Here is a 19,360-nt window from a genome sequence, read left to right as displayed (position 1 = left end):
AGTTCTGATCTTTCAGTACTTTAATTGCTAAATGAATATTAAGGAAGTGTGTTTTTTCTTAGTTGTCAGGAGGCTGTGATCAAGAGTGGGAAGGATCCATAGGTCGACCTGAAGGCTAGCAGTGTTCCTGAGGTGTCCACCCAGATAATGGCACTGGAATTTTATATTTCTAGCTGCAGTTTCGTCTGTAAGCCAGCAGAGCTTTGGAATAGGTTAGAAGCTAGAAGAAGAAATAAACACAGTATTAAGGTGCTATTCAGCCTTGGAACGGGGATGCTGGAGTAATGAGACTTTCAATTTCTAGATTCACTTTCTGTTTTTAATGTGGAGATAAGAGTCTTCAAACGACGTGATTTTTTTTTTTCCTTCTGATTTCCCTGTAGTGTCTTGCCAACTGATCTTTTTTATTTCTCCAATCAACTTACTGTTGTGCACAATAAAGTCTCTAATGTGGTGGCCATAGCTTTACCTGTGCAGTCTTTATCATGTACCTCACTGATGCCCATGGCAGTCTGTACAAGAGTGTCTTGGCCTGCACAAATTCTGCTGTAGCTGGTGGTGCAATAGACCATACCAGGCAGCCAGAACTGAATGTGAGTTTGTGGGCTGACATAAAAAAGAATATGGTCTTTGGATGTAGTGTTGCATATTGATGGTTAAGAGTCTTGTTGCTTTTTTAACTTGTTGCTCTTTTTTATGCTTTCATATATCACATAGTATTTATCTAATTCTGTTACATTGTAAAGCAGCCTGCTTTTTTGCTAGACCTGTTTTGTGGTTTTTCTACCTCCGGTCATCCAGATGGTTGCATGGTTTCTTGATGTTCTTTAGCACATCATTTTAGCACACATTAGCATGTGCTGTCCTTCTTGATTAAAAAATCAGCTTTTTTGGATAGTTGTCAGCTCCATTCAGCTTTGTGCAGTTCACTCCAGGCTCCCCTGACATCAGTGTACATACAGCATCCTGACACATTTCAAATCTGATCAGATCTGAACCACCAGCTAAGCCCTTGACGCTTACCAGCTTCTACACACACAACAGATCCTGAAGCACGGCAGCAAAGAGCCTCTACACTGACAGCTGCAGCTGTCTGGGTTTGAAATCATCTCCCACACAACTGGCTAGAGATATCAGCAAATGCCCCCTGGCTGTGATGTGACACCGTGTGTGTTGATGGGAAGTTCCTGCAGTACCAAGGAGCCTGTCCTGTAAGAGTTTCTGAGGTTATCATCATTAGCCATGTCTGTGTTCATGGTCCCCAGGTCTCTGAGTGCTCAGCAGCACTGGGATGCTTGTGAAGATGAGGATGCTCATGAGTATCCAAAAGGAAACCTCAAATGAAGTGTAGGAGCAGTATGGAGAGCTCACAAAAGGTTTTTCTTAACAAGTATTTTTTGTCCCAGTTGCTGGCTTCTTAGCTTTCTTTGATTCACTCTTAAATAAGTAGAAGTTCCCAGCAGACAGTTTCCATTCTATGCCTTCCTGTGAAACTGCATGCTGGTACCCTGTAAAACTGTTAAATAGCCCTTTAGGCTCCTTCAGCCCTGTGCTTCTGTTACACGTGCCCATTTCCCTGAGGGAGGATTCAATCACTGACATTTTTTTCAAGCATTAATGCCTTTTGCTGCAGTTAAATACAATGGATGAAGTACGTCAAGTTCTTTTCAAAGAAAGGAGATTTTGATGATCCATTTTTCAGTGGAGAAAATCTTTTCTCTTAAGTTTATGCCCTTACCTACCCAAAGCTCTTTTCATTTATGTGGTGGTCTTATTCACCACATGATGCAGCAACATGTTACTGCACAGTTGTGCTACACTTCTGAACATCTGGACAAATGTAAAACCAGCAAAGAATGTAGCATTACCTGGGACAAATAATCTACACCAAGTATTTTTGTCCAAATAATTTCCCAAATTTATTCAGTATGTAGATGCATTGTAGTCTTTATTTAAGGTGCTCCTACTACCAGACAAAGAATTTTTTTCAGTTGTTTTTCTTTAACTGCATGTATGGTTTTCTGACATCCTAGTAGGCTTAGCAATGAAATACCAGGAATGGATAAAGCTTTCCTTATCAGGAGATATTTCATGGGTGTTGGGTATGTAGAATAGAGGGCCATAGCTTTTCTGGCAGTATAAATACTCAGTGGAGCGACTGTGTTGTTTGTTGAAGTTAGTCCAGGAAGAATTCAGGCTGCATCCTGCTCTTTCCTCAGCCAGTCTGCTCACTGGGCAACAAATACTGTGGTTTCAGAGAACTCCCTGTTCCTGTGGAGCTGTGTTCCTTGCTGACACCAAGGGAACTGCGTTCATCCTCTCTGGGCTGCTCCTGTTGTGCATGCTGTGCTTCAGCTGTGTGTTCCCTCCCAGAGCTGTGATGTTCAGAGCAAAGTTGACCATGGGCTGGCTCGGCAGCTGGTGCTGCAGCTCTGTGCTGTGTGTGAGTGACACAGTGTCTTCATGCAATTCACTTAATGGATTCAGAGAACTTGCAGAACTTGGAGGTTGGAAACAGTCCCAAGGGAGACTCTTGTTTTTAACCTCTTTAGAAGTCACAGGAATAAAACTGAATAATAAGTATTTGGTGATTTTTTTCTTATGTCTAAAATACAGCCTCTGTAAAATGAAATCATTCCTGCAAGCCACTACTGACTCCCTCTTGTTTTTTCCTTAGGGCCCCATTCCCGTTCCCACTGGCAGCAGTGCAAAGTTGCATCAATGCAAATGAGGATCAGCCCTTTATGCCAGCATTGCAGTTTAAGTCTAGGCCACTGTGAGAGTCATCTCCCATTAGCAGAGGATAAATATCTGCTAGAAATTGGAACTCAAAGGGTGAGGAGTTGTACTGCGTTGCTGTGTTGTGTTAATGCAACAGAGATCAGTCTTGTTTGAATGAAGCAAAGGCAAAAAGGAAGTCAGATTAAATTCAGTCCTTTTTGAACTATTTAAACCGGTATAGGATTTAATTTTGAGCTGCTTCTTCTCAATACCTAACCACGAAAGAGACTGCTTGGCCTGAAACAGTGAATCAATTTCATTAGCAAAAACAGTCATGTGGAAATCTGAGATTAATGTTTAATACCTACATCACTGTGTCCCTTATCCTTCCATCTTCTTCAGCAGAGTCCATAAACTATCAGCTCCACGATTAGAGTTGTGGAAGCACTTATGAGTGCTGCTTCTCAACCTAGCGTAGCACCCTCACCCAAAAGTGTAGGTGATACCATGGAAGAGTTTCCAAGCACATCACCTCCAGAGTGTACCGTTACTTGTGGAAGACACAGCAAAGCCTTCCCTATAAAAAGACAGAAGGAAGTCTGGCTAGTTTGTGGTTTGTTTTTCTGCTGTTTTCGAGAGGGCAGCACACTGAACGCACATAAAAAGAGCAGATAGAGCAAATCTGTGTTCTAACAGCAGGATGTCTTTTCTCTTTTTTCCCTCTGAGGTGATTCACTGGAACTCACCGAAGAAGCTGCGAGTGAAAAACAAGCACGTGGAGTTTTTCCGCAACCTCTACCTGACGTTCCTGGAATACGATGGGAATTTGCTGAGACGGGAACTCTTTGGCTGCCCCAGTGAGGCAGATGTTAACAGTGAAAATGTAAGTGGGATGTCTAAGGCTTGGTGGTTCATACAAGGCACAGGATGTCTGAAGACTTGGAGTTGGTTGTGTGGGTAGTGCGGGGCAGTGGAACTCAGGAGAACTGAAGGCAATGCTCAGATTCCCAGAGTGACACTGTGCAAATCATTTAATCTCTCTGTGCCTCAGTTCCTCACCTGTAAAACCGTTGTTTTAATCCCATCTTTACCCTGGGTTTTGCTGCTTTTTTTTTTTTTGTCTACTTTGCCCTTTTAAAATCCCCAACAGACATAACATCACAAGCTGAAAATGAGGATTTGGGCTTTTATTCCTTTAGGCAATTTTGCAAATCTCACCCTTAAACCTTGCCCTGGTTTCAGCTGGGATAGAGTTCATTTTTTTCCTCAGTAGCCAGTACAGGGCTGTGTTTTGGATTCAGTATGACAGACCTATAACTTCCCAGGAGGTCTCGTTTCTTGCTGCGTATTTGTTCAATATACAGTGATGTCAGTTTTGTCTAGGAGATACTAATGCACAAATAATGAAGAAGAAATGAAAGTATCAAGACTGCTGGATTTAGGTCTGTGACTGCAAACTACAAAATGAGCAAATGCTTCAAGGTACACATAGGCTGTGAGACTGCAGGTTTTTTTCTGTATTTCCCTTAACCAACCAAAGCAGTATTTATGTGTATCTGCATAAAATTTGCAATCAGAACCTTTCAGACTAAGCAAATCCTTTGAAAATGATTGAAATCAAGGATGTTTACCCACAGATGCATGTGTACGTGTATGCCTGTGCACTAGTACATATAATTCCAAGGTGAAAAACTGTTAACTGAAATGTTTATACACAGATGCATATGAACTCCTTGTGTATAATGCGGTCTCTGGAGATTTGTAGACCAAGTACCAATTTTGGCTACATAATGTGGAAAGGAAGTAAAAAGGAATCTGTAACACATTATTCAGGAAAAAGAATATTTCTAAAATATGCAACGTTGTCTATATAAAAATCAATTAAGCAAAGCCAGTATCATGTACACACTAGCAATTAAGAGGTAATTGACAATCAATATCATCATTGAGGCTGGTAGTGTTTCCATTTAGTCTGTGAATAAAATGACCACAGGAGATGCCATTCCCATTTTTTTAAATACAGCAGTCAGAGATTGGGTAGATCTATTTTAACCCAAGGCAAAGCTTCCCAGATACTTATTTTACCATCTCATGGTCTTCTGAAAGGAATGCGGCTTAACTGGGAGAGACAAGGAGGTGGGGGAGAACAAGAGAGAGAAGGAGAGAGAGGGAAGGCAAGTGCACCACCAGAGCAAAAGCACATGGAGGAAGAAAATCCTCTGCAAAAGGCTTTTAGAAAATCAAGTGAACTAAATGTGATAAAAGACCACTAAGAGCCTCACCCTCGGAGACATCAAGATACAAGAGACAGAGTAGAGGGTACAATAGGAGGAGAAAAGGTGACTGAGAAGAAAGACAACAAAACACACCTTTATCGCACTTGGAGAATGCAGGTTAAAATTATACTGGCTTCACAATATGTTGTGTGGGTTCAAAGAGCATGAATGCAGTCACAGACTGCTTGCTGTATTTTCCAGAGCTCTGTAAATCGTAATAAACAGATGTATTCAGACGACAAGTTGCTTGGGAGCAGTGCAGAGCAAATGCAAGTCCTTGCTGTAAATGGCAGTCCTTAAAGTTTAAAACAGCACATTTTACTGAACTTGTATCTGGTTGACAGACACTGGAAATGACTAACTGTTCAAGCCTGTTTCTTATTCAAGACAAGTAGAACGCAATATGGTATATGGTATGGCTTGTGTCTGAAAAAGAAATGTAACTTTGGAAAAAAAGAATGAGCTAGACATACAAAAATACGTGATTCCTAATTTGCCAAGAGACACCAAAAAAAGTAACAGCCTTCTATCGAAACAGTCAGATATAGGAAAAAATCCAACGTCAGAAAACTTAAGAGTAGTCACTTAGGAGAAGACATGGTTTTGTATTAGTTGCCCTTGATATAAACTCCCCCCTAAACTTGACTATGTCCTTTTATTGTAGAATATAGCGAGCAAGTTTCAGCTCTGAAGTTATGAGACCCTAAGAATAGGGTTATCATGAAAACTGCTGTTTCTCTTGCTCTGTCTGCTATAGCACATACAGTGTCACAGGTGTCCTGTTAAATACAGCACATTCCCATGATCTATTGCAGGATTATCTTCAGAAGCAGAGCATCTTCTAAGGTGAGGAGAAAACCACTGTCATTCCTCCCAGTACAAGAATTAGAGGGCATGAAGTGGAAATAGCAGGTTCAAAACAAAGGCATTTCACTCATGATGAAGCTTTGAGCAGGAGGTAATGTTTCTAAAACTATACATAGCCTCAAAAATTACTCTTCTTGGAAAGAAAATCAATCAGGAGCTTTTAAGCTCTGGTGCTGAAAGTCCTTGAACCACGAGTTGAGGTCTAGGTGAGAGTTTTGAGAAATCCTTGCTGTACACTTGCCCTGCTTTTACACTCCCCTAGGCAGCCAGCTCACAGCTGGAGACAGGATGCTGGCCCAGGTGGACCTTCAGTCTCACAAGATGCATTCATAGGTTTCCATTAGGATTCATAAGCATATATGTTACATAAAAGGCAGTAACTTCTCTTAAGTCAAGTATGTACGAGGTAGGAATTGCTGTTTGAATTTTCTTTGCTTTTCCTATTATTTTCCCTCCTTTCCCTGAATTGAGACTGGCATCCCCAAAACACAGAGGGGCTTTCTTATGTTGGGCAGTGTACATGTGTAAAAGGTGCTCCTTCAGCTGCCTGTGCTTCTCTGCACTGTGGACCAGTGGACAAAATGTTAGAACAGCTCTGCTGTTTATAATTGGAGAAAATTACTTGAGCACTAAATGCACTGAGCCCTGCTGTGGAAGAAGCAGTGGCTTGGTGTGAGTCTCCCTCACAGTCTGGCTGCATCAGAAGATACCCTTTAGGTATTGTAGCAATATACCAGCCACTGCTTTTCTACAGCTTAATATTTGTAGTGATGTTTTATTTACAATACAACCTGTAATTAAGGCATCTCATTTGTAATGCAAATGTCTGTAAAACAGGAAAAGGAAGTGTGGCAGTGGGTACCGTTGGGCTGATTCTGTTTCTCTAAGGCCCCTTTACACTTCTCATCAGTACAGAGATGGCCTTAAAATGAGTGTAAATTATGTATCTTCCCTTTCTAAGGACTCTTAACAGTGCCAGAGAGATGCAAAGGGCCATTAGTTTAAAAGGTAATTGGACCTCACTTTAATCTCTCTCACACTTCCTCTGTGTATCCATGTGAATGCATGTATGCTTAAATATATATTATGTCTATATGCATGTGGAATTATCAGTACTTCTCTTTTTCTAATGTTTGCTGAGAAAGTATAATACCACAGAGTGAATTGTAAGAGGTCTGAAGGCCATCTTCAGATAATGTACTGCACAGTCCTGATCTAATCAGAGGCTGATCTTCAGCTTCACCTAACAGGACTGTTACTAGGTTCCAAAGCATTACAAATAGGGATGGATAGGAAGGTAGGGCTCAGAAACTGAAATATTGGGGGCAAAAAAAACCAGAGGGGGATAATTTTTCGGTTCATATAAAAAATGCATATATGTATGTCTATGTGAGCATAAATGCTTCATCTTTTCCTTAAAATATTCAAGCTAAAAGACCCTCTGTGTGGCAGGGACGGGCTAGGAGCAGGAGCCTGCCATAGAGCAGTACCCTAAGTCCCCCTCGTTCCATATGTGCTGAAGTGAGGTCACGCAAAGCAGACTCTTCTCTGCAAGTCAGTGTTACAATTGTCCCTTTGTCTTCTGTGTGCATTCTGGGTGGGAAATTCAGAATATGAACCAAATCCTCCTGTAAACACAGTCATTGACTTGAGTGGCTCTTAGAGCATGTCCTTAGTCACTCCATCCTACTTATTTCACCCTACTTCCCCTTTCCCACTCCCTCTTTCTTATTTTGATGCAATGCAGAAGATTTTTGGGACATCCAGGAAGGCAAAGCTTATAATAGTCTCAAATTTTTACATTTTCTATTGGCTTTTAATGCTTATATCCAGCATTTTGTTCTAATGGACCTACTGTAAAGCCTAAAATATTTCAACAGGATCTTCCAGCCAATCTCTTTAGTTACTCTATGAGAAAATTATTGTAAGCCTGATTTTAGACAGAGGCACTCGCTCAACCTTTTAGCATTCTCATAAAACTTCTTTCCTGCAGACAGCTTCTCACCAGGTACTTCTGCCAAAGCATTAAATCTGAAGGTTGAATGGAGTGTCCCCTGTTAGTGAAGCCTGTGTCCTGATCCAAAGCCTGGAGCAAGATTGGTGGGAAGTGTATCACTGATTCCACTCAGTTTAAGAAAAGGACAGTAGATTCCCATTAGAGAAGACTTTCAGGAAACACAAGAGAAAAAAAAGTCTGCAGGTTTTTCTTTTCAGATTTTCAAACCAGCAATACAGAGAAACAGTGTCAAAAAAATCCAGTTGTCCCTTAACACACTTGCTTAGATGTGTGCTTACATACTAAGTAAGCTTTTACTTAGTTACTTTTTTCGTGCAAAACCAAAGATTCTTAACAGTAGCAGAAGGCTGTGCATGCCAACTTAGAGTATCCACCAGAAAAAAGGGAGATTCTAGCAAGGTGCCACACAGTATAAACAACCACACTACTAACAAATTTAGCAATTCTTGAGTGACTAAAAATAGCATGCAAATGAAGCTTCCAAGTCAGTATCACAGCCCTGAACTTGCAGTCAGACTGATGCTTTGAGTACCCTTTATTTGTAGAACTGCGATTTAAAGTTACTATTTTGTGATGTCATAGTCTTTCTCTAGTAACAACAGATGGTATATGGCAGTTTTGAGGTGAAGTTCTGACTTCCCCAGCTGCATTGTTTCTATTATTGTCACTGTTATTGTTATTAAGTGCTGAGCTGGCAGACCATCCTGTTACTTGCCTGAAAGTTGCCATTATACTGCTTCCAATTGTTTATAATATTATTAAGTGGAGGAGCACATGGGCTGGGATTTTTTTAGTCATGCTGTTATGCCCTTTTTTCCCTTTCTCACATTTTTTTAAAGTGAAACATGGGAGAAAGCTTGGAGGTTTGTCCACACCAAAAGTTCTGATGGCCTCCTCAAGAAATACTCCATACCTCAGAGAAGGGGCTGACTTTTGGGCCAGGAACATGTCTTTTGCCAACCTGGTGGAAACTTAGACAAATGATAATGCTGAAAAACCATGGCTTGCACATTGCCAGTAGTGTTTGCTTTGATTTTGAGGAGGCTCAGGTGTCTGGAGACTCTTAGGAGTGTGCATGGATACATCTGACCAGATTACATATATATATATATACCAGTAATACAGCAGGGTTGGGCATGCTGCAGGCAGGGGACCTGGACAAAGACTGGTGTTTCCTGTGACTGTTTCCTCTGAATCCTCCATGCCAGGTTCTGACTGGACAGTAGAGCTGAGAGCAGGGACCTGTATTTGGTCTCTGTTCTGAGGGACATCCATTGGCCTCAGTGATGTCCAATCAGTAGAGAGGAGAAAAGATCCAGGTTCACATACAAAAGAGATGAAATCCAGGTCAAAGGCAGAAAGGAAAGAGAGTGTTTGTACCAGGAAGAGGAAAGAACTGATGGGTGCCTGTAGGTACAGGGAGCTGGCAGAATGCATGAATAGGGAGCATGGGACGAGACACAGGGCTGGGACTGACTTAGACCCATAGAACTTGCCATTTGTCAAGGACCAATCTGAGGAAAGAAAAGCAAGGTGACCTACCTGTCAAGATGCTGTGCTGCAAGGGGGTCTGGGAACAGCTCAGCCAAAAAGGTCTGTCAAAGGTCTGGGGAAAGGAGATGCAGAGGACTGCCAAATCTGACATCTGCAGCTAAGATCAAGGGGAGTTGTACTTCGTATATACAGAACTGTCTGAGATATTACACATGCCTAAAAATTGGATTCCCACTTGTGTTGAATATCTGCAGTCAGGATAAGCCATCACTCCCGTTTAGCAGGAGTATTAGTGGTTCTCACATGCTGCAGCACAATTCCTCTTGCCAGGTGGGTTTGCTCAGGCACTGTCCTCTTTGTCCTTAGCACAGCTTTGTTTCACAGAAGGCTTAATTTGACCCATAGCAAATGTACAAAATTTTATGGTGCGGGAGGAATAAAAGTTTAATTGACATGGGATTAGTCTGGCTTTTATTACTGATCATTGGAGAGGCCAGAAGGACTTTATGTAGGTCATCCAAAACAAGACTGAGTGAATGCTTTTTCCTCTCTACATCATCATTTGCTTTGTTTATGCCATGCTAAAGGCAAATGTTAATTCACACAGTTGAAAGTGCTAAATGTTGCAATCCAAATTGCCTGCTGGTGGGAACTGGGACAGCTACACAGGAGAAAATGAAACTGCTGCGGTTTATAACCAGATTTTAGTTACGTCCTGGGCTGGTGTCAGTTTTCATTTCAGTGGCTAAGCTGAGTTGATTTTGTGCTGTGAAACTTAACTGCACACACCTGGGAAAAGGAAAGATGATCTAAAAGTTTTAAGTTTTCATGTAAGCTGCTCAGTTCTTGTTGTGTTAGTGTGATAGTGAGTGATTTAAGTCTCATGTTGCCTCACCTCAACTTAAACACTTGATGAGAGAGCCTACATTAGGGGTTTTATCCCCTTCCCCAAGATCTAAATGGACTCTAGGCACATAACATTGTTTGTTGGGGGGCTTTGATCTTTTTTTAATATCTAATCCTTCAGAAGATACCTGATCTTGGATTTTTAATCGATCTCATCTGATACGAAGTCCTGGATTTTGGTGGGAAGTCAATTGTTTCAGTGACACAGCAGTTTAAAAAACTAAGCCAATCACAGATTTGCTTACATTAGGAACAGCCTTAGAAAGGAAGATTCGTGAGCAGAGTAACCAGTTTGCCAGTGAGAGGTACATGTTGTGTTGCCATGTATCATATGGATCTGCCATCTGTCATACAGATGCCAAACACCTCATCTCACAGAAATGTGTTAGACAAGTAGACCTGGAAGATCAAGGCTAAGTTGTTTCTCTGGCCAGCCTAGCTTCAAAGACTACATTTTCTGAGATGGAGCCTGATCCCTTGCCACAGCTGGTTGCCCAGAGAAATAATTTAGCCCATATTTCTTTAGGTATTTGACTCTTTGTTTTGGCATTATGCATGGCATGGTTGCCATTTTTATTTTTGAACCAAGTAGCACCATGATGCTAATGAAGGCATGTGTTTGTTTCCCACAACAGTATTTCCTGAGAGAACCTCTACCCCACACAGTCTGATAAGAATACATTCTTCAACTGTGAGAGTGTTTCCTAGAGGTGACATTTCCCACGAGCTCAGTGGCAAGTAGCCTTAGCATTGAAACTCCTGTAGAAACACAGAATCTTTGCTAAGCAGGTACTTGCCTATGAGAATACATTCTGTCTCTCTACAGCTGAGAAATCTTTGCTGTATTAGACATATCATTATCAATATAATGGAGGCATCCATAATGGGGATGCCATCTTTTTATCAAATTCAGCTGATACTAAGGTCCTTATTTTGATTGTGTACTGTATTTAAGCATCTGTTTGCATAGATCTGTCAGCATTCCCATTACAAACACATCTTTTCAAGAAGACATAATGTGGGAGCAAACTTTAAACCAAGCTAAGAGTTCTTTGTCTTTAAATAATGGATCCACATAATATGTAGAAAAGATTATACTAGAGAAATTTAATGTGATCGTGTAACAAAAAAATAACACGAGTTATTTATATAACTCAGAGATAAGGATATATGTGTATCCTCTTAGGCAATTTCCTGTCATTTGAATGTTTAGCATCTTTAACATTCTTCATTTCAAACCTGTGTATAAAATGTCCTGTGACTGCCACCATAGCAGCAAGTTCAGGAAACGTCTGACAGGACAAAAACACAGAATGGTCAAGGTTGGAAGAGACCATCAGGATCATCTAGTTCAGCTGTCAGCCCAGCACCACCATAATCACCCCTAAACCATAAGCCCAGCTGATACATCCAGACATCCTTTGAACACTTCAGAGACGGTGGATCCACTGGCAACTCATTCCAATGCCTGACCACTCTTTCAGTGAAAAAACTTTTTGTAATATCTGATCTGAATCTCCCCTGGCACAACTTAAGGCCATTTCTTCTCATTCTTTCACTTGAGACATGGCAGAGGAGACCAACCATCACCTCACTAAAACCTTTCAGGTAGTTGTGGAGAGCAGTGAGGTCCCCCAGAGCTTCCTTTTCTCCAGACTAACTCCAGTTCCCTCAGCCACTCCTCATAAAACATGTTTTCTAGACCCATCACCAGCTTTATTGCCCTTCTTTGGACAGGAGGAAGGACCAAAAAAAAGCCCTGACCCTACACAATGCAGTGGAAAAAGCAAGATTTCCTTTTCCCTGTAGCAGAAGGGATCTTCTGCTGTTTGCTGCTCTCCTTCACCTCCATCACCAACTTTGTGATTTGGTGAGTTTCACCATCAAAAAGGTGGGACTCCTGAGAAACTGTGTCTCCTCTTCTCCCACACAGGGCTCAGTAGTGCACAAAGCCATACTTTAGCTCCAAGTGTTATTCTTGAACTCATAATTAAGTATTTATAGCCTCTTAGCTTTCAACCCAAATGCAATCTGATAATTATTCAGTGACTGCCTGATTAATAACTGCTGTGCCATTAAAGTCTTCTAGCATGGTCATTTGTACATTCAGAAGGATAGTAAGGTACCCCTAAAATGTGCATTGCTGTTGTTTTAACCATTTAAATTTCCATCATCTCCTTAATAATTCTGTTAAGGGCACACTAATGTCCCTTTTCAAAAAAGAGACAGAAAGATATGAGACACTTTCTAGTCATTGATGTAAATATTGAGTTTAATTCAAGTATTATTTGAATGTGATTTAGAAAATAGAGTGCAGGCTCAGCTGAATGATGATTTGTAAAGCAGAAAGAATGAAACTCCAAGGATACGTAAAAGAACTCCTGATTTCTATTCCACCTAAAAGAGATCTTGACATCAATAGAAGTTTTGCCTGAGTAAAGATTTGTCAAGATTCAGACTCTCATCTTTCTAAAAGCAGTCCCTCTTGAGGGGTGTTTTAAGATCCGTGAAGAACAATAGCAGAAAAGAATGACAGCCTGATCCAAAACTCATTGAAATCAGAGTAGATACTTCCATTATTCAGAAAAAGATTATAGAGTGATGTACAGGAAAATATCAGGAATTATTCCATTCCATTATTTCACAAGAAAACATTCAGCTGTAAGCACTCTGAATGGCAACCGTTATGCTTATAGTTCCAAGAACAACAGCTCTTCTTAACACAGTATCAGAATAAAAAATATCTACATTTTCCATATTTTTTTCTTCAAGATCATGAAACTATTACTTTAATCATTCTGAGCAGGACAAAAAGATGTCTACAATAATCTTGTTAATGAAATAGTTTTGAGGTACACTGTGCTTTTTGTCAAAATTTGTAAAATTCCTATAAAATGAGTATTTTTCTCATTTGCTGATGAATATTTTACTAATCGGCTATTCTTATAGGATACTTTTAAGAAATTAAATATAAAAATGATACCTTTATTAGTAACCTACATTTCAGAGCAACAGACAATGAACTCAATTTCACATGTTAAAACCATAAAAAAATTTCATCTTTATAGCATTTTACTGCGGGTATGACTGATTTTTCCTTTCAAATTAATGCATTTTCAATAGCCTAGCTAGATGTTTGGCTTTAAAATCATAGAATCATATAATCATAGAATAGTTTGGGTTGGAAGGGACCTTTAAGAGATCGTGTAGTCCAACCCCCAAAATAATTAGTTTAGGAATGGAATTGGTCAGCTGCATAGACATTTGGTCAGTTTTTCACTGCTACCTTTGTCCAGAGCTAAACCTTTATTCTCTTAAAGCTACACGTCTAAGAGACTTGGGATTGGATTGCCTCGAGATGCCCATTTTGACTTTGAAGGGGCTTGGTTTTCAAGGGAGCCAAGAAATTATCTACCATCCTCCAGGTTTCCAATTAAAAGTGTAAGCTTAATTCTGGCACCTCTGCAGTAAAAAGAACATCATTCTCAAGAGAAGGAGTAATGATCAGTTTAAGACATTACTTTTCCAGCTGTCTGTCCATGCTGGTAGCAGCAGTTACTGCTCTCCAGAAGAGGCAGCAGAATGGGCATCTCTCAGTGCTGAGTCTGCTGCTGAGTGTTGTCTAGTGGAGTATGTCTGTGACTAGTGTGAAACACTGCTTCTAGTAAGGATGAAAATATGCATCACATTGGAGCACTGACTGAAACTTGATGATTATTCATCTTGTGATAGTTCACTGTTTCATGGCTAGTCTGGATGTTGAAAGTACGTAATACAGGTAATATATAGAATATATAGACCATAATACAGTGTCCTCTCTGTGTTATGAATTTACTTGTAAGTCCTTCCTTCTAGTCTCCTGTGCAGTAACAAGAGGCTCAGGAAAACCCTGCTACTCTGTATGTTCCATTCCTCATTGCATCATTCTGCAAGTTCCCAGCCTCCTGGTTCTCTCTGATTTGCTAAAATAATTCACAAGGAAATGGTGTTTATGTTCCCTCTTTCCTTGCAGCTCCAGAAGCAGCTGTCTGAGCTGGACGAGGATGACCTATGCTATGAATTCCGTCGGGAACGCTTCACCGTCCATCGCACTCATTTGTATTTTCTCCATTACGAGTACGAGCCTGCTTCAGACAACACCGATGTAACACTGGTGGCACAACTGTCCATGGACAGGTAGGGAGCACCTCCTGTTCATCTGGAAGCATGAAACAGTGTTTTGTTACAGGGAAATCTAACTATGGAATGCTTTGGAGAGAGAAAAAATGCAATTTCATAGAAACTTGGATGTTGTATGTACAGTGCACACACTCTACATGAGTAGAGACTGCTGGAGCTGCAGGAGTTTTTGCTTGTTGGGATTGTCAGGCATTATTAGTTCATGGAGTTTTGCAGCAACTTAGAAAAAACAGGAGATGTTCGTAATAGAATTAGGCGAGCAGTTGTAGCTGACCCAAGTTTTTGCATGTGTTTTTCTGCCCTAGAGGATGTTAGTTTTGCTTTCATTGGCATTTTCTTTGCAGAAAATTTCAATTAGTGATTTTTCCTACAGTAAGAATCAGAACTAAATATTCCCATTTCAAATTAGGAAGTTGAAAATTATACTTTTTTTTTACTGTGCTAGTGTGAAATGAGAAATCTCCCATCTGAGCAGAGTCATTGCATCTTTATCCAAATGTTGATTCTCAGAAGAACATTTCAGCTTTTAGTTCTGACGTGGAGTGGAATTTAACTGGTATTTCATTTGTGGAAAAAAATCCATTTCGTGACAAGTTCCACCTGTACCTTTCTGATTCCCACCATTGAAATTAGTTTGTCATTTTTCAGAAGCTTGAAAGTGCAGTCTGGATCAGCCAGCTTTGTGAAATTTTGTAATTGTCAGTTTGGTTTTTTTCCTCCGGCTTCTCAGTTCAAATCTAGTCCAAACTTTGTAGTTATTGCTATCAGAGCAGGTTACAAAACAAAACAGAACTCCTTGAGTATTATCCAGAAACTGACCATTTCCTTCAGCATAGCACATCCAGAATATAACACGGCATGTGAATTACACCACTGCTACGCTAGTAGAAGGTCAGCAGTTTTCCAGGAGGGTTACAGGAATTGAGATCAACAAAACATTTACAGCCTGTTTTCAAAACAAACAGAAATGAATGAGGGGTGTTCTGTTCCACTGGTGCCTCAGCACTGCACATTGTGTTATGATTTGCTGTGCACATTATTGTCTGTTCTATTGATTTTTAATTGAGGAAACATTTCTTAAGTGTTCACAAACCTTTGAGTAAAAAACTAAAGAAATAAATTAAGCCAGACCCTGAGTGAGTGCCACAGTAAATTAGTGAAGCCGGTGTGTGCACATGGTATATTTTTCCCCCCAGAATTTAATTAAAAAGAATGAGCTGGGGCTCAGTGCTGATTCACTGGCACTGATGCAAAGTCTGAGCATCTGTTTCCCTTTCTGGATCCTCACTGGGGCACATGTTTTTATTGATAGACAGAACCACACATTTTTATTCAGGAAGAACAGCCGTCCTGGTACTGTGCAGCAAAAATCTTCCCTACTTCACTGGTGTGTTGCTATAAATTATTGATTTGGGTTGGAAATACTTTCTTTCAGCTAAAATCAATAAATAATATCATACCAAAGAACTGCTTAGCTGCTTTGTTTTCTTTCACATCTTTCAGTTACTACCTTATTTTTCTCTATCTTCTTTAAACCAGTTTTATTAAACTCCTCCTGCACAACTGTAGACATTTAAGAATAGTGTCTCAGATGTAAGATGACATGTGCATAAACAATGTCCTGTACACTACAGTCCCGAATTATTCTTTGAAATGATAATCAGAGATGAGGAAAAGCAAAAAAAACCAACTCCCAGCGCCTCCCATAGCCCTGTTGGAGGTGAGATTGACATGACTGTCATGACAGACTTAGGTTTGCCTGTCCTCTAGGCTTGAGGAATGGAAGAGAGGGATGCAGTTTGGGGGCTAACATTATTGTCTTTAGATGGAAGCTTTGAGACAGACTTCATTCAGTGTTGCTCATTATTGGGTGATTATCATCTATTGCACTGACATGACATTTCCTTGAATAATGGCTTGGTTGCTTCACTGTGATTTTCCTGCAGGTGTTGTGGCTAGGCAGCCTTTTAAGGCTCAATATTTACCTGGGGTTCAGAAATCAGAGTAGGAGTTAAAAAAATGTGAGGTCAGAATGGGGAAAAGGAAAGACGTGATTAGCAATACACTGCTTGAAATCTGAGTGAGAACGAGTCTGAAATCTGTTGAGTATTCTTAAGAAGAAAAATAAAAATAAAGAATCTCACAGAACAATTGAGTTCCAGCAAAATTCACTTAGCTGAGCAGACCTTTAAAAAATTTACCAACTAAATGATTGTCTCATTATTATGCAGTACAGCAGTATGTTTATTTTCTCTGGAGTCCTTAAGAGAACGCATTCCTCAAGACAGGTAAAAGAACCCAAAATAGGTTGGTCATGTTGTGCTGAGAAACTCATAATTCTGAGTTTTGTGGTCAAAGGGGACTTAACAACCTACAGAGAGGCGATTATGGAGGATCAGCTAGCAGTCCCTGTATCAAATTTATGGAAGTAGGGCCTGTCAATAAGAACAACGCAGTAAAATGGAGTATTCTGAAGCGTACTGAGGTGTCCAGCTGGGAACTTGTACCACCAAAACCCAGTTTCCACTTCACTATCATGAAAAGCTTTGCATTATCAGGTGTGCTGTTTCAGTAAGTTATGTATGCCATTTGTCCACTGCGTGGAGTCCTTAAAAGGAATTTTGCTGCATATTTTACTAGGTAAGTTTTCCATTTTTAAAAGGATGCCCTAAATTTGAGTGCTGACAGATTGGAGTCTCCTGATTAACAGATTTCCACTATGTTGGAAAAAGGCAAAAAATGTATTTTTTCCTATTTATTATTTGTGTAATCAAAATTGTAGACCCGTTATGTGCCTTTTAGATATTTTTATATTGATTTGTGTTTCAAATTCAGCTGTATGTTTCGGGCTGATAATAGCCTTTGTTTCAAAAACAGATGAAAAGAAAATGATGTACCAAGTGTAGACTAGAAAGGTAATATCTCATATCTAAGAAAAAATGATTATATCATCTTGGTATCATTCACAATCATTCAGAAACGCAGGAAAAAGCTATTAGTGTTAAGTCAGACTGTGTGTTTACTGGTATGAGTATATTATTCTTTTATTTTGCAAATCTTAGGGAGATAGTAGGAGGGGGAAATTATTTTCTCAGATTATGATAATGCAGGAAACTTTTCTTGTGTTTTGTATAAATATTAATAGGAAAAATCCAGTAATGTGGATTTGGAACAGAGTGAAGATAATAATTTTGCATCATCTACTCTTCCAGTTTTTAATAGAGTATCTGGCTAGGCTGCATAGGTAATTTCCTTTCATATTAAATCAAGAGGCTTTATAAACAGTCCTTGCTGTATTTTGGGGTGACACATCTCAATCTCTAGGCAATAAATTACCCAAAGTGCTTAAACGGTTTTGACCAGGTTGGGTTTGATTTATGTTTGCATATGAAATCTTTCATTGTCAATTTCATCAATAGCATTGTAACTGCTGGAATTTTTTAAAAATACACATCAATACAACCTGTTAAAAAATGATTTAATGAAATTTGAGATAGTACTAAAACATATACAGTTTGGTACTTTTAATGATGGTTTTGTCTGAAATGTTCTTTTGCTATTCCACAGCAATGCCACATCTGTCCTTCCTCCTCTCCTTACTCCCTACAAACAGTAAATCCCATTTCTATCGATGTGTCATCCTTTTGTCCCTTTCCCTGACAGTGAGCCTTCTTCTAGTTAATGCACATGTTCACCTAAGTCAGTATCCCCTTGACCTCTCTCTTTTAACAGCCTTTAAGATCTGAGTAGCTGCCTTGCAAAACTTTGGGGAAGGTTTTCCTAAACAGGAGGTAAAACGGTCTGTGGGTGTGTACACTTCTGTCCTCCACAAGCTGATTGAAGAGCACTGTAGTGTGTTACTTTGTGGGAATAGCTTGACCTGGAATGTGAATTGGGCACTAGACACTGCTGAAGTTTATGAGCCTCCTGTCCTGTAAGTAGATCCACATGGACAGATCCCCGCAACTGCTCAAAGCTCCCATCAGATAAGTCCTGTTATCTGTGTGGGTTTTCCTGCAGCATCAAAGCTTTAGACAGAAAATGATGGTGCTTTAGGTATCTGAGTTGTGGATGTGTATATCTGATCTAGGGCCATCTTAGGCTACAGTGGTTTTAGTGAAATAGGTATATCCAGGGTGCAGTCCATCTGTCCAGAAGGAGACCTCAAATTATCATCTTAAATAATGAATTATGCTGTAGAAATATTTACTGCTTTCCACTGCATATAAAGTGTCCCCAATCTGTCTCACTTAGAGAAAGATACCTGCATTTGATCAGGTGAACCCAGGCAACAGAGCCCCAGACAGGGAAATAGCTTTTTCTTACTCTCACCCTTCCTCTTTCAGGCTCCAGATGCTTGAAGCCATCTGCAAGCACTGGGAAGGTCCCATCAGCCTGGCACTGTACCTTTCCGATGCAGAAGCCCAGCAATTCCTGCGCTACGCTCAGGGCTCAGAAGTCCTGATGAGCCGCCACAATGTTGGTTACCACATCGTGTACAAGGAGGGGCAGTTCTACCCTGTGAACCTGCTCAGGAATGTGGCCATGAAGCACATCAGCACACCATACATGTTTCTGTCTGACATCGACTTCCTGCCCATGTATGGACTCTACGAGTACCTCAGGTAATGGACTGTGAGAGAATTCCCACTGTCACCTGTGATTTGAGCCTCTCCACACCCCACCCTTCTCACATACTCCCAAAACAAAGCAGTTTGAGCAGATCTGGAAACGGCAGCTTATAAATATTTGAGGTGTTACAATGCCCAGCAAGGCACAAGAGCTTTTGGAGTAGAAGAAGGGACTGTAACTGGAAAGTAAAGCAAAATGGTTATGAAAGAAAAAACCCAGGTCTGAATGTGAGCCTCGTTAGCCATTAGAATAATCCCCTCAACGCAGC

General features: G+C 40.2%; 1 protein-coding gene across 2 annotated transcripts in view; it reads left to right on the top strand.

The window, feature by feature from the left end:
• LARGE1 (LARGE xylosyl- and glucuronyltransferase 1) overlaps positions 1 to 19,360 on the top strand; it is a 277,612-nt gene that overhangs the window by 230,783 nt on the left and 27,469 nt on the right. For both annotated transcript variants that reach the window (XM_008636395.2, XM_017737860.1), the window contains 3 exons: positions 3,449 to 3,604; positions 14,294 to 14,457; positions 18,807 to 19,085. In XM_008636395.2, the coding sequence (XP_008634617.1) occupies positions 3,449 to 3,604; positions 14,294 to 14,457; positions 18,807 to 19,085 (599 nt within the window). The remainder of the gene's footprint in view (positions 1 to 3,448; positions 3,605 to 14,293; positions 14,458 to 18,806; positions 19,086 to 19,360) is intronic.

The sequence above is a fragment of the Corvus brachyrhynchos genome, unplaced genomic scaffold (genome assembly GCF_000691975.1).
Source record: "Corvus brachyrhynchos isolate BGI_N302 unplaced genomic scaffold, ASM69197v1 scaffold56, whole genome shotgun sequence".
Taxonomy (NCBI): Eukaryota; Metazoa; Chordata; class Aves; order Passeriformes; family Corvidae; genus Corvus; species Corvus brachyrhynchos.
This window is presented reverse-complemented; position numbering and strand designations above follow the sequence as displayed.